This window comes from Perca fluviatilis, chromosome 17 (assembly GCF_010015445.1).
Source record: "Perca fluviatilis chromosome 17, GENO_Pfluv_1.0, whole genome shotgun sequence".
Taxonomy (NCBI): domain Eukaryota; kingdom Metazoa; phylum Chordata; class Actinopteri; order Perciformes; family Percidae; genus Perca; species Perca fluviatilis.
The window spans coordinates 2,213,091-2,227,024 of NC_053128.1; the positions used below are offsets into that span (position 1 = coordinate 2,213,091).

A 13,934-nucleotide genomic window follows, 5' to 3' on the forward strand; every position below is an offset into this window, starting at 1 on the left:
TCTGGTGAGGTCAGCAGGAGAAATTGATATTTTTAGATAAAACAGAGTTTGAGACAAAATTTTTAATTGAGAAAAAAGAAAAGAAAGAAGAAAAAAAAGGTAAATTGAAATATAACGCAGAATATCGCAATATGTTTAAAATCACAATAATATTGTATCGTGACATAATGTAATATGTGATCACATCATATCGTGGGGCCGCTGGTGATTCCCACCCCTTAGAAAATATGAGAATTTTAACTAAACAGTTATCTACCATTCAGACAAGTTTCATTTGAACAGTTTTAGTAGTAAAACTAGCACATATTGCACAGGATGAAACAGCAAAGCTTTGAGAAAAGTCAGAAACATTTTATATTTATCTTGGTTAGTGGAAATATGCATTTTCTTCTTTCCTAACGTTTTAATCATTGTGTAGTCCACAGCACTGTGAAGTAAGGTCTGGCTACACCACAGATACATTCTATGATAGGATACAAAAACACTCTGGGTTGTTTGCATTTCTTTAAAACAGTCACAATCGTCTTGGGCGGCGCTAAGCTCCGGACGCAGCGACGGGGGCTCTGCTAAATAGTCTTGAGAAGGAACTTGTTTTGGTGGAACGTGCACGTTGAAAAGTAGTTTTAGTCGTGCACCCTGCAAAAGAAAACGCCACAAACATTATTAAATAAAGTCAACTGTATTTAATTAATTGTATGTAAATTAAGCCAAATTAAAACAATCCCAACAATCGGTCCCAAAATGTCCCAGTTAAGCATGATTTATGGTTCTGCGGAGGGTCCATGCAGAGCTTTCGCCGTAGCCTACGTAAGTGGACTGAAGTCTATACTTGTGCGTTGGTGTGTGTGTGTTGATCTCTTTAAAAGAAAAGAAGGGCCGGCATGCGCGAGGAGTGTGTGGTAGAGCGAGTGAGAGTGACGCCGATTAGCTTAAGAGTGAGTAGTGACTCTAGAGTCCTAGTGAGAGAAACAAAGTGTCTCCCCTGTTCTTTCTGACCACGGTGGGAAATCTGGAGTAGGAAAAGTTAACCCTCTCCTTGATTTCATGTTGTTTATGGAGAAGGAGAACCTGGTAATGAGTCGGGGGAAATGCAACGCTACCAAGCCACGGCCGAGCGACGTACGCCGCGACGTGTAGTTCCATTTTTCGAGAGGTGCACGTCAGGCTAAGGGGTAGGGTTCGGCGTAGGGTCAATTTAATGTAATCATTTGAGGGTCCCAATACCCAGGTTTGGAGCATCCCCTTACATCTTCCCTCAAAACAAGTACTTCCTAAATTAACCCCTCAACATCACATCCTATATGGACCCCCACCTACCTGGAAGGCTCTCAGCAGGGCCATGTGGTCGCTGAAGGTGTTGGAAGTGAAACGTGTGCGGCAGTGTAGAGCAGCTCTTTTCTGAGATCCCTGGGCAGGAAGGATGAAGGGGTCCCGATAGGCCAGAGTACAGGCAATGGTTAGAATGGGGTCCAGACACTTGAGCACCACAGCGCACAGCACCATCTTGCCCAAGTGGGGCTCCACAGGCAGATCTGCCAGGTGGTAGCCCAGATCAGTCAGGTCTTCATTCTGGTCCATAGCATCTATTGTCTGAAGAGAAAAGTGGCAGGAATCAATACAAACTCAATAGGCTCGTTCGAGATGAACTGCGCCTCGCCTGTAAAATGAACAAGTGCAGGCGACAAAAAGCCGTGGTAAAGTCGGACAGTTTACAGCCGATTCCAGCAGCCTTCAGGCTTAACAGGAAGTCACAGAAACACTCACATCCCGTTAGTACTGTTTCCGAATTATTAAAATGTTATCAGACCCATATATTAGCTTATACACAGTCTCCAGTTGTTTTTATTATGACAGAGTAGCTTTCGAAATGCTCTACATGCGATCTGTTGCTGATGTTAATAAACAGAATTTGTTTTAGTCTCTCTGGCTTCATAACCTAACTATCAGCCACACAACATGTTGTTTGTACAGAATAAGCCTTTAAATCAGACAAATAGCAAATCCCTCCAATTCAAAATAAAAGACTTTATATACAACGTCATCATGTTGAGTCGATTCTGAACCAATCAGCTGTTAGATCAGCTGAGATCCAGGCGTTTCCCATCATGCCCTGGGTCTTGTAGTCAGTGAAAAGCAACTGCGCTGCCTGCGTCTCAAACCTGCGGCTGCCTTGATCTCATGAGGTTATCGTTGCCCACGTGTGCATCAGACGTCAGAGCAAGTCAGGATCAAGTCGGACACAAAACTACCCAGCATGCATTGGGCGGCGATCGCCGGTGATTGATTCTGCGCAGGCCTGGCTCATCTCCAACGAGCCTAATGACCGAGATGCTCAATGGCTGGAATACTGTGTGAGGATGATGAGGCTTGTCTGTGTGTGTGCATAGTAAGGTATAAAAGGAGTAGGGATGTCCCAAACGTATCAGAGTCAATATGTTTTTTTTGGTGTTTTTTTTAACCCTGTGAGATATAAGGGCATTTTTACAATTCACCTTTTAAGGGTATTTGTATATAACCTGACCTCCATGTGTTTCATATCAAAATGTTCAGAACAAACTCCGCTTTCTGTATAGTGAGGCCCAAATTTGTTCCAGATCAATGTGTAAAGAGATCATTTGGCCCTAAAGCTGAAAGACTGACGTTCGCTTTTTGAAATTTCTCAAGTCTCTAGTGAAAACAAACCTACACTCAGTTGTTTTGGTGCTTGAAATTAATTTACAAAAGTAGCGTAATATATAAACAAAATAGTAAATAATATTGCTTTTTATATACGAGTGTTGTCAAACATTGCTTGGACTTGCCGGTGCGTCTGTTGTCCTCAGAGGTTTACACTGATCAGGGTTCGTCAGTCACCCCGATCATTCACGTTAGTAAATTCTACACCATTCTAAGCAGTTGATTGAGAAGTTGATTTCATATGCAAGTTTTACATAAATTCTAGCTGCACTTAAAGTTACATGTATTAAGCTGAAGACAACATTTAGTTACTTTGTTAAATTAGTAATTTTTGTAAACCCCCCAAAAAACTAAAAAAACCGTGCTCAGCTCTATTATCTAGGCAAATACAAATATGTGATCAAGACTGCATCGGCAGATATTCCTTTTTTTGTTTTTATCTGATCAGGGGCCAAAAAGGCTGATCGGGATATCCCTATAACGTAGTATTTGTAGGTTCTTGTTACCTTTAGCATCTGCACAGCGTTCCTGATGGCATGTGCAGCAGGAGGCTGTGGAGCTTTGGACAAGAACTCCGCTACTGGACAGGAGGAGGGGGCCAGCAGTTTGGTCTGCAGACACAGTTCCTTAAACACACAACATGACACATTAGCACTATGACAGGCTTCAGCAGTCTTTTAAACAATCTGGTTAAGCAGTCTACTGTTAGAATTATGCAAGATGGTAACGGTGGTGACACACATTGTATGTTACCTGGGGAATTTTAACATCAAAAAGTGAAAAGGCCTTAGGTGTGAAGTGTGTGTGAAGTGTGTGTGTGTGTGTTCCTCTGACCTACTCTGTGTATTTTACAGCCAGGTAAATATGGCTCTGTAATATTAGACTATAAGATGCGTGTCAGTCACAGGAATAGTATCTTTATTTACCTTTTCTTAGCCTAAATTGGACCAACTGAAACAGTTACAGGTGTGAAGAGAGGTATGCTTTGCCAATAAGTCAATAGTTGATAAACACTAAGCAGTGCATTTGGATATGCTATGGAAAAACTAAGTGTTTGGAATACATCTTCAACTCTTGCTGTGAGGAATGTCTTTAAAGGATTTACCAGTTTATGTATTTAGAATGACGTGTGTCAAATACCGGTATATATTACATTACAGGCCAAAAGTTTGGACACACCTTCTCATTCAATGTGTTTCCTTTTTATTTTCATGACTATTTACATTGTAGATTCTCACTGAAGGCATCAAAACTATGAATGAACACATATGGAATTATGTACTTAACAAAAAAGTGTGAAATAACTGAAAACATGTCTTATATTTTAGATTCTTCAAAGTAGCTACCCCTTTGCTTTTTTATTAATAAGGGAAATAAATCCACTAATTAACCCTGACAAAGCACACCTGTGAAGGTAAAACCATTTCAGGTGACTACCTCATGAAGCTCATTGAGAGAACACCAAGGGTTTGCAGAGTTATCAAAAAAAGCAAAGGGTGGCTACTTTGAGGAATCTAAAATATAAGACATGTTTTCAGTTATTTCACACTTTTTTGTTAAGTACATAATTCCATATGTGTTAATTCATAGTTTTGATGCCTTCAGTGAGAATCTACAATGTAAATAGTCATGAAAATAAAGAAACACATTGAATGAGAAGGTGTGTCCAAACCTTTGGCCTGTACTGTATGTGTTTGTAGACCTGTTACTTTATCTGTAAGATACCAAACACATTTTTTTTTTTTTTTAAATTGTATGTTTTGTAGTTAATGATTTTTTTTTAGGATAATACGTTTGTGGTATTTTAAAGTTCCAGGTCCAATGATGTAGATTTAAAGAAGAAGAAAAAAAAATGCAAAAATTATTTATCTTTATCTTGTGTGAACCTGTAAAGTCAATGTTTAAGATACATTTTTTTAAAAGGATGTTGCGTGATATAGGATGGGGTCTGTGTGTGTGTGTGTGTGTGTGTGTGTGTGTGTGTGTGTGTGTGTGTGTGTGTGTGTGTGTGTGTGTGTGTGTGTGTGTGTACCTGCAGTGGCATCCGCAGCAGCTGTGGAACCTGGAACTCCAGCATGTTGCTGAACCTGAGACGACTGAAGAGGTGGAAGCAAATCCCTGGTCTGCAGCGCCCAGCTCTGTGGACAGGTCACCCATTCAGTGCATTCTTTAGATGATTAAAACTTAGATTTTTATCACCGATATTAACAGCAGAGGCTTTAACATTTTGTCACAAGCATAAAGAAGTTCTCTGGTTCAAACCCTTTCTCTGTCAACAGAAGGAAGCAGCGCAATTTCCAAAACCAAAAGGAGCGACAGTGAGCGATTTTCAGGCTTCAAAAAGTCACTTTAGCTGGTTTAATTTTTCTAAAAAAAGAGTGAGACCAATCACACACTATCATCATCATCACAATGTGCCTAGCATTTCAATAATTGCACACAGCTTTTGTCCCTTTACAGGATGTGAACCAAACTTGGTGTGTAAGTTCAGGGCTTAGTGCAGAACGTCTCCACTGAGTTTAATCAGCATTGCTCTAAGTGTAAGAGCAACTCAGGAGTCTAAGACAACCTGAGTCATGGCCTATTTCCGGCTAAGCCACACACACTGACGTTTTTTGATTGATTGATTATATCGAATCGTATCGAATGGTTTTGTTCAATCTGGCTCACTTTTTATAGAACTGTGTATCTCCGCCACACAAGACCATATACCAAATTTGGTGTTGATAGTCGGAATCAAAAAAAGTCTATTCACATTGCTGTTTTTGACATTACGCAAACTAGCAAAAAAAAGTCGAAAGTCAATACTTATCAATGCACTCACCTGTGTAGACCGGCATAAACATGTAGAAAGCCATATTTCAATCTGCTCAGTCCACCGCACTGTTTTACGCAAACACAGCTCTACTCTGCAAATAGCGAATTTTTACAAACAAGCTAAAACAAAAGCTTTTTAGTCTAACTGTTTATCTTAGGTTGCCGGGAATCTGGAAATTTTGACAAATTCTTGTAAACCTCACTGTTGGCTGAACAAACCATCTCTCTGCTAGAGCGGACAATCTGGAGCTACTTAATATGCACGTGAATGACGCGATCGTTATGTTCGAGTGATGATGATGATGCTGGTTGTATTATTTTGCAAAAACATCGTTTCATTGCAAATGAGGCATACATGACGAGTGCATAGCCTGCTTATCAGTCCATTCATCAATAAAGCTGGGCTTTTCCACGTCAACTTCTTGCTTTAGCCTCTTTTGACAGTGACATGTTTACCTGACAACAGCCTCTTTCTGCAAGCATTTTCCACCAATCAGGATGCTGCATACTACAATATTTTACCATAATCACAGACTTTAACCATCACTCCTCAGTGAACTGCCTCCTAGTCTGAGATCTTTTTCTAGTTAAAGAGCCAGTTATCATTATGGAGTTTCCATGTTTTTTAGGAGTTTGCTCACACTAATACATGTAAAAAATTTCGAACAAGAACAGGCGTATTAGGTATAAATTCATATTATTTTCTTTATTTGAAAGTCCGGCCGCCAGAGTGCTTAGAAAAATTCTGAAAAAAATGTAGTTGATGATCCCTGCTGTAGACTCTCTGTCCACTCAGAGACATATATTGTGTAATTGATCTTTTCAGTTCAATTAATTAAATCCAAGTAAATGGAACACTTACAAGATGTCACCAAAATCACTCTGTCCCCTTTAAATCTTTCAGAAAATGATGTAAGTGTGTCGAATTATTTCGAATCGTATCGTTGGCTGAATATCGTGATATATATCGTATCGTGAGCTGAATATCGTGTATCGTATCGTATCGTGAGATTAGTGTATCGCTACAGCCCTAGTCCTTACTAGATTGTGGCTCAGGCGCTAGAGCGGTCGTCTACCAAGGTCTGTGGTTCAATCCCTGGCCCTGCAGTCCTATGTTGAAGTGTCCTTGGCAAGACAATAAACCCTGAATTGCTCCGGATGCGGTGTGTGAATGTTTATCTGTTGAGCAGGTGGCACCTTGTCTGGCAGCCTCGGCCACCAGTGTATAAATGTGTGTGAATGGTGCCTGTACTGTAAAAGCGCTTTGAGTAATCGTTAAGACTAGAAAAGCATAAATAAAAAGCAAAGAATAAATGCAGTCCATTTACATTACTGAAAGAGGTATTTCACACTGTTGGCCCACAAATTCTCTCTATTATTTACTGCTCACTGTCTACTGGCTATTTCCTATCAAGTTGTGAGTGCAATAGTGAGTGCAATAGTTTGACCTCTCCAACAGAAACATACACTTATTTCTGTTTTAAACAAATTTAGACCAATTTCAAACTTACCTTTTGATCTAAAATTTAAAAAGTCTGTCTCTCAATTAATATCACACATGACATATTGGTAATTTATGATAGAAAAGTGTATCCTAGTCCTACATTAGCAACAAACAAAAAAAGAAATCCACCCTGGCAGACTTTTATGGCCCAAAAGGCTTGAGGCCATTACACACCGGGGAGGTGACGAATAAACGACAATGCGAAATAATCACCTGCGAATATTTCACGTCAAAACTATTCATACCGGCATCGATGGGAATTTGTGACAGTTTTCAATAACATACCTGCACACTCAGAAGGGCTGAAAAAGGTGACATAATTTCCCCCCCAGAAGAAGAAAAAAGGGAAAACACAACATTTTCCCGGTGCTAAAAGATAGATAGATAGATAGATATATATGACGCTATCTATCTATCTATCTATCTATCTATCTCTCTCTCTCTCTCTCTCTCTCTTAGAGGTGGGTAGTAACGAGTTACATTTACTCCGTTACATTTACTTGAGTAAGTTCTTGAAAAAATTATACTTCTAGGAGTAGTTTTAAATCACTATACTTTTTACCAGATTTGTGAAGAAGAAACTGTACTCTTACTCCGCTACATTAGGCTACAATGAGCTCGTTACTTGTCTTTTTACCTCTTTGGTATATTCTACGCGTCATTGTTTTTATCCCCCCCGCGTATGCCACATTTTAATGTTTTATTTTGACAGAGAGAGACTTCTGCTAAAGGCTCTACCACGTGACTGTGTTTCACCAATCAAACGTAGTTTGTAGTGCAGTCTTGTCACGTGACCGTACTCAATCTCAGCGGTGGGACCATGGATGTATTAAGAGAACGAACGGGTCAGCTTTACAGTCGTAGCAAAACAAATATGTCAGAATGAACCGCCTGTACTACCAATGCAGATCAACATGTCCTGGATTTCTTTCAGTAACCCGGCTTCACCTAACCTAACAACCGCGGTCCTGTATAAGCTGTGTCACGACGCTGGTTAACAACTAGTTCAGTCAACCCAGGGTTTCCCAATCCAGCGGCGCACACGTTCACATAAAAGAGGCTGTGTTTGCACAACATGACCATCCATCCATCCATCTTCGTCCGCTTATCCGGTGTCGGGTCGCGGGGGGAGCAGCTCCAGCAGGGGACCCCAAACTTCCCTTTCCCGAGCAACATTAACCAGCTCCGACTGGGGGATCCCGAGGCGTTCCCAGGCCAGGTTGGAGATATAATCCCTCCACCTAGTCCTGGGTCTTCCCCGAGGCCTCCTCCCAGCTGGACGTGCCTGGAACACCTCCCTAGGGAGGCGCCCAGGGGGCATCCTCACCAGATGCCCGAACCACCTCAACTGGCTCCTTTCGACGCAAAGGAGCAGCAGCTCTACTCCGAGCTCCTCACGGATGACTGAGCTTCTCACCCTATCTCTAAGGGAGACGCCAGCCACCCTCCTGAGGAAACCCATTTCGGCCGCTTGCACCCTGGATCAACATGACCAATAGCCACATATTTTACATAAGAAGAGCAAACTATAATTCTACATAAATATGAAGAACACAGACAGTTTTACAGGCAAAACGCAATAGGCCTACAGTCGCTGCTTCCTAAAACAGGAGGACAGCTGGCAAAATAAAAATAGGCGACACTGTAGATCACACCTCTTATCAATATCACTTCCCCCATCAGTCAGGCACAAGATCTGACCATAATTACACTTGTCCTTTCCATATACTGTCGTTGCTTTAGCCTATTATTTCAGTTTCAACCCTGGCAGTGGAAGCGATCGTGAGAGCAAATAAAAAATATATAAAAACATTTCAAACAATTCAAACCGCTGGGCGCATTGGCAACACACGGCTCAATAAGCCAAGAAATAGCCGATTTGTAATTCCCTCCCATTAAATCTATATACTATTTCATAAATATACCCATCAGGGTATCAGGGAATGTTAACGGGGTTGTTGGTCTCTAAATGGGTTTCTCTCGCTCTCTCTCTGATCTTCTATAAGAACAGTGACGCCGTTATCAATCGAGTATTGATTGGTCAGTAGGTGGTGCTTTTAAACCGGTTGATCTCTGATCTCCAACCTAACCTGCTCCCGACCAGGTTTAGGCGTTCAGCATGAGTTACCACGGCGATTGAACCCATATCAAGTGATCCACCTTCGTGATACAGAAAACTCTGGTGAACCTGAAGTTACCTCGTTAACCCCAAATCTTGCTTCGTAGTCCAGGCCTCTGGCCTCATAATGAAAGCATGTTTACCTTAGTAAAAGTGCCAAACAGCAGCTCCATTACCTTGTTCTAGTTCTGCCTGCAGAGCCTGGTAAAAAAAGTATAAAGGTTTGGAAATTTGTGTTACTTGTGCTTATTTATGTTTTATGTATTATTATTTTATTGATTTTATTTTTTAAGTACTTGAATTTACCTGGATTATTTTAATTTAAGCTATTTTGTAATTAATTAATTTTAATTTATTTAATTGATTGGCAGACCTGCCAACCTTGAAGAAATTTTATGAGTACAACCACCCCCCCACACCAATCACCGACAGCCCACCGCCAATATACTCCACCGTTGAACTCACCAATGAGAAACCTATGAGATACCTAACACCATACTACATAATATAATTTCACCAATCAAGATTTATTAGTTACTCCATAACCATATACAAGTAGACCATAAATGTTATACAATTACTGCTATCACTCCTAACATTGAATTGAAAACAAACTGTTGTACAGGAGGCATAGCCCATAGAAACTTCTTCCACCTGAAAATACATTGTTTGGCTCATCAGTACCTTCTAGATTACAATAAATTATTATTACTGTGTAGAAGAGTGGATGACTGGCTGTGCGCGTAGTGAAACTACTATACAAATGTTTTCTTATATCCTGTCCAATATTTTGTGCCCATATATTTGTTAGTCTAACCAACAGGAGGCAGAGAGCGCTAATAAATATGCCTAAGTACTTCTGTGTTAAAGATGAGAGTTAGACCAGGTTAACATATAGCCTTCTTCTGATTACTGAAGGGAAATGAAGTAGTTTAAGTAATGATTTACTCATAAAGCAACTTTAAATAGGCTTAAAGCAACTACTAAAAAAGCACAAGATTGAAGCCTGACAGAGACACAATTATAGGCTAATAAATAACATGGGTCAGATATTTTCAGATACGCTTTTAAAAATTTGACATGGGTGACATTGTATTATGTCAGTTGCCATCACTTCACATAAATAGCCTAACTATTACCTTTATCTTTTTACCTGGTCTTTCTAAAACCTTTTAGTTTTCTAGCCATTCCACCGCTTTTCTAACCTCCCCCCAACTAATGGGAAGGATGGCAGGTGTGATAGGCTAGCCTATTGACACCAGTGTTGGGCAAGTTAATTCCAAAATGTAATACATTATTGATCACTAGTTACTGTCATTTGAAAGTAATTAGTTATATAATAATATTACTGTCTCTGAATTGTAATGCTTACACTACTTTTGCGTTACTTTTGAGTTACTTTCACCAAAATAGAAGCGGAAGTATTCTTGGCAGGTAGCTTGTGAATTTCACCAGGGGGTCAACAAAGTCTCATCTTTATCCACTTTAATACATCATAATTTATTCATATTATTTTATATAATTCAGCTGATGCTGCAAAGTAACTAAAGCTATACAATAAATAGTTAAGTAAAACGTTCAATAGCCTACTTGACTCTGAATTGTGGTGGACTAGAAGTAGCCTAATAAGTAGGAGAAAATGAAAAATACCCAATTAAAATTGAATCAAAGTAGCCGATGGAAGGCTATAGTTACTTTCCACCGCTGATAAAATGTAATATTACGTGTAGCAAGACTAAACATTAATTCTCGACATCTGTCAGTTGCTTGTCACATTGCGGTTGTCACTGACAGGACACAGATGTTGTCAGTTACCGTCTGGTTCTGGTTCTGACCACGGAACGGTGACGGGACAACTCGCTTCAACGCAGCGTAAAAAACTCCGGAAAATAATGTCCGTGTCGCAAATGTATCTCTGCAGTCAGTTCAACCACTGAAGTGTAACGTGTTACTCCCATCACTGATGGACACTATGAACGCTTTATTCTTATCATCCATTTCTTTTTAATATCATTATGTGGGGAGTATTTGTTTATGGGACTGTGTTCGTTACCGGTTGCCCCTTGGTGACTGATGTCGATGTCTGTCTTGCACAGGAAAGGCCATCTCTCCCGTTAAGAAATCGTTCCAAACCTTTTTTTTTTTAGGCGGTTCAGCCATGGCATGCAAGCCTACAGTTATCCGGACAGCCTGGCTTGCTGGGGCAGGTGGGCGGAGGGTTAAAATGCAGCGCTCTGATTGGCCGAAAGCTTTTCACTCCACTGCTCAGCAGCAGAATCAACGTCATAGATGTAGATTGCATAGAAACTGAAACCGGAGGTTGAGAGGAGTAATAAAGTTTGCCGTCTACACAGTCTACGGTTCAGACAGCTGCCTCCATGTTGTTGTATTATGATCCTCATAAGTAAACAACACAACATGATTGGTTGATTTCTTTATTCTCCGTGTGAAAGTTCAGAATAATCTGCGATATGGAAAAAATCAAATACCTCGATATCGATATTGCGGCGATGTTGTAGGGCTGACAATTGGTGCTTTCACAAAATATGCACACAATGAGTATTTTGATAAATAATCATCAGTTATGTTGATATAATAACTATGTGGGTAAAGGCAAATAGCATAACAACTAGAACAGTCTGGTAAGTTCAGAAAATGACATCACTCAACTGTAATGCAGCCTTTAAAACCAGGAAAAGACAACACTTGTGTCATATCAGAATATTACGATATAAAAAATTTTAAGTCGATATCATATCATATTGCCCAGCCCTAAATCAGCCTCATTTCGGAAAAAAAATGACGGCGCTTTATCGTCGCATTATACTCGTGTTGTGTGTAACAGTACTCATGACAATAACAACGGTTGGAATAATATATTGACGTGTGATTAATTAATGTGCAATTAATCATAAATCAATCACACAAGACAAAAACCTGTGCCCAATGTGTAAAGACCTATTTTATTGGGCCACGTTTAATGTTTCTAGCTCATTGCAGCCTATGGCCATGTAAGCATGGCGGAAGACGACAAATATTAATAGACCGGCACAAACTCAGGTGAGATGTTAAGATTTAACATCTTTTGAGAATAAGGACATTGTTGAGGTTACCTTCCCTTCCTTTGCAGAGCGCTGGCTTTTGAGATCCAAACAGTCTTTAACATGGACACATGACTGAGGGTGTCAAAGGACTTCTACAACAGGGGAAAAAAAACATTAAAGAGTTAATTACTAACCACAAGTATGAAATTGTATGTATTGTTAGACTTCAAGTCACACAACTCTTGAGCAGGAACTGTACCTCTTTGACCTTTCCTGAATCAATGACAAAGATCACGTCGTTGATGGTGATGCTTGTCTCAGCAATGTTAGTAGAAAGAATCTGGAAAGAGAAAAAAATGACAGGTTTCATAGTCACGGCAAAATCCACCTATTGCTTTCTATTGGTCGCCAGGCTGCGGTGGGTGTGGCTTGCCTGCGTCACGGAGCTTACAAAGTGGATGTGAAGCAGACACAGAGGAGGCTCAGCGAGCGGAGGATGAGTTTCTGATTTGTCGGGATATTTCCCCACCAAGTTGTGTTAATGTTATGTCCGCGTCTTGAATGTTTACAAATAAAATATCAACAGAGTGTCGACACTAGGGCTGCACAATTAATTGCAATTTTATCGAAATCGCAATATGAACTAGTGCAATATCCAAATCGCAGGAGGGCGTAATATTTGCTAAAGGCAAAATATGTGTCAAACCATTCTAAAATAAAGTTTTGTGGTGCTGCAGAGACATCCCGGCCTACAAATCTTATCCTACAGACTAAAGAATACTAGGGATCGACTGATCTGGATTGTTTAGTGCCGATGCCGATTTTATTTCCATCAGCCTTAGCCAATGACCGATCTGCCGATCTTCTTGAGCCGATATTTGGAGCTGATACGGCTTTTGCTCCCTCAATTTATATCATAAAAATGTAAACCCTCCCACACTGGATTTGTTTTTTCGGAATCCGCTCTGCCATTTCTTTAAAAATAATAAACAAAAACACAGATCAGTGTCACTTCTGCAATCATCTTACATTCATATCACCCAAATTATGTGTGCAAGTGCATCATATAGATGGGTGTACTGCATATGGTTAACTGTGCAAGGGTAAAAGGCTTTCATCAACATCTACAACACAGCCTTGATGATGCATTGCTTTCTGAAAATGTCCTTTGTCAACACATTTAAATAATTTTAGAAAACAAACTTGAAAAGTAGCCAATTGAAGTGCTTGATTTGTAACACCTACCTCCCCCACCAGCACTCTGCTAGTGGGGGAGGGGCCGTGCATGGTCTGCACGTGAACTGCAGTGTCTCCAGCAACACAGAGCTGCCTGTGGACACCTGTCTGTAAATAATCACCGAACGCAGCAACCGTGTAAAAACGCAAATATCGGCCCAATAGATATTTTCCTATTATCGTGCAGCCCTAGTCAACGCTGTTTGACACCGCACCGACTGACAAGTGCCGAAACACGGCGAGGGCCACAGAACAACAGGTAAGCCATCTGATCCTATCCTTTCAGCTAGGTGAACCAAGTATTTAGTACTGTTGATTAAAAACTGCACGGCTAACCAAGCTCTGTTATAATCCTAGACATTACGATAGTGTTTACTTTCCCCAGGGTTGTGGCTCTGCTGTGACAATAGTGAGTGAATTACATGTAAAATTCCATTCAAAGGGAAAACCAAACTAGTCATCAGTCAACAGCTGCTTGACATAGTCAATAGACAGGACGCATAATACAGACGGAAGAAGTAGGGTACAGTTACTGGAA

General features: G+C 40.4%; 1 protein-coding gene across 1 annotated transcript in view; it reads right to left on the reverse strand.

Moving 5' to 3' along the window:
* LOC120545833 (3'-5' RNA helicase YTHDC2) overlaps positions 1–13,934 on the reverse strand; it is a 73,468-nt gene that overhangs the window by 33,603 nt on the left and 25,931 nt on the right. The window contains exons 18-22 of the mRNA XM_039780448.1: positions 12,420–12,500; positions 12,230–12,312; positions 4,709–4,814; positions 3,183–3,302; positions 1,318–1,590 (exon numbers count right to left, since the gene is read on the reverse strand). Coding sequence (XP_039636382.1) covers positions 1,318–1,590; positions 3,183–3,302; positions 4,709–4,814; positions 12,230–12,312; positions 12,420–12,500 — 663 coding nt within the window. The remainder of the gene's footprint in view (positions 1–1,317; positions 1,591–3,182; positions 3,303–4,708; positions 4,815–12,229; positions 12,313–12,419; positions 12,501–13,934) is intronic.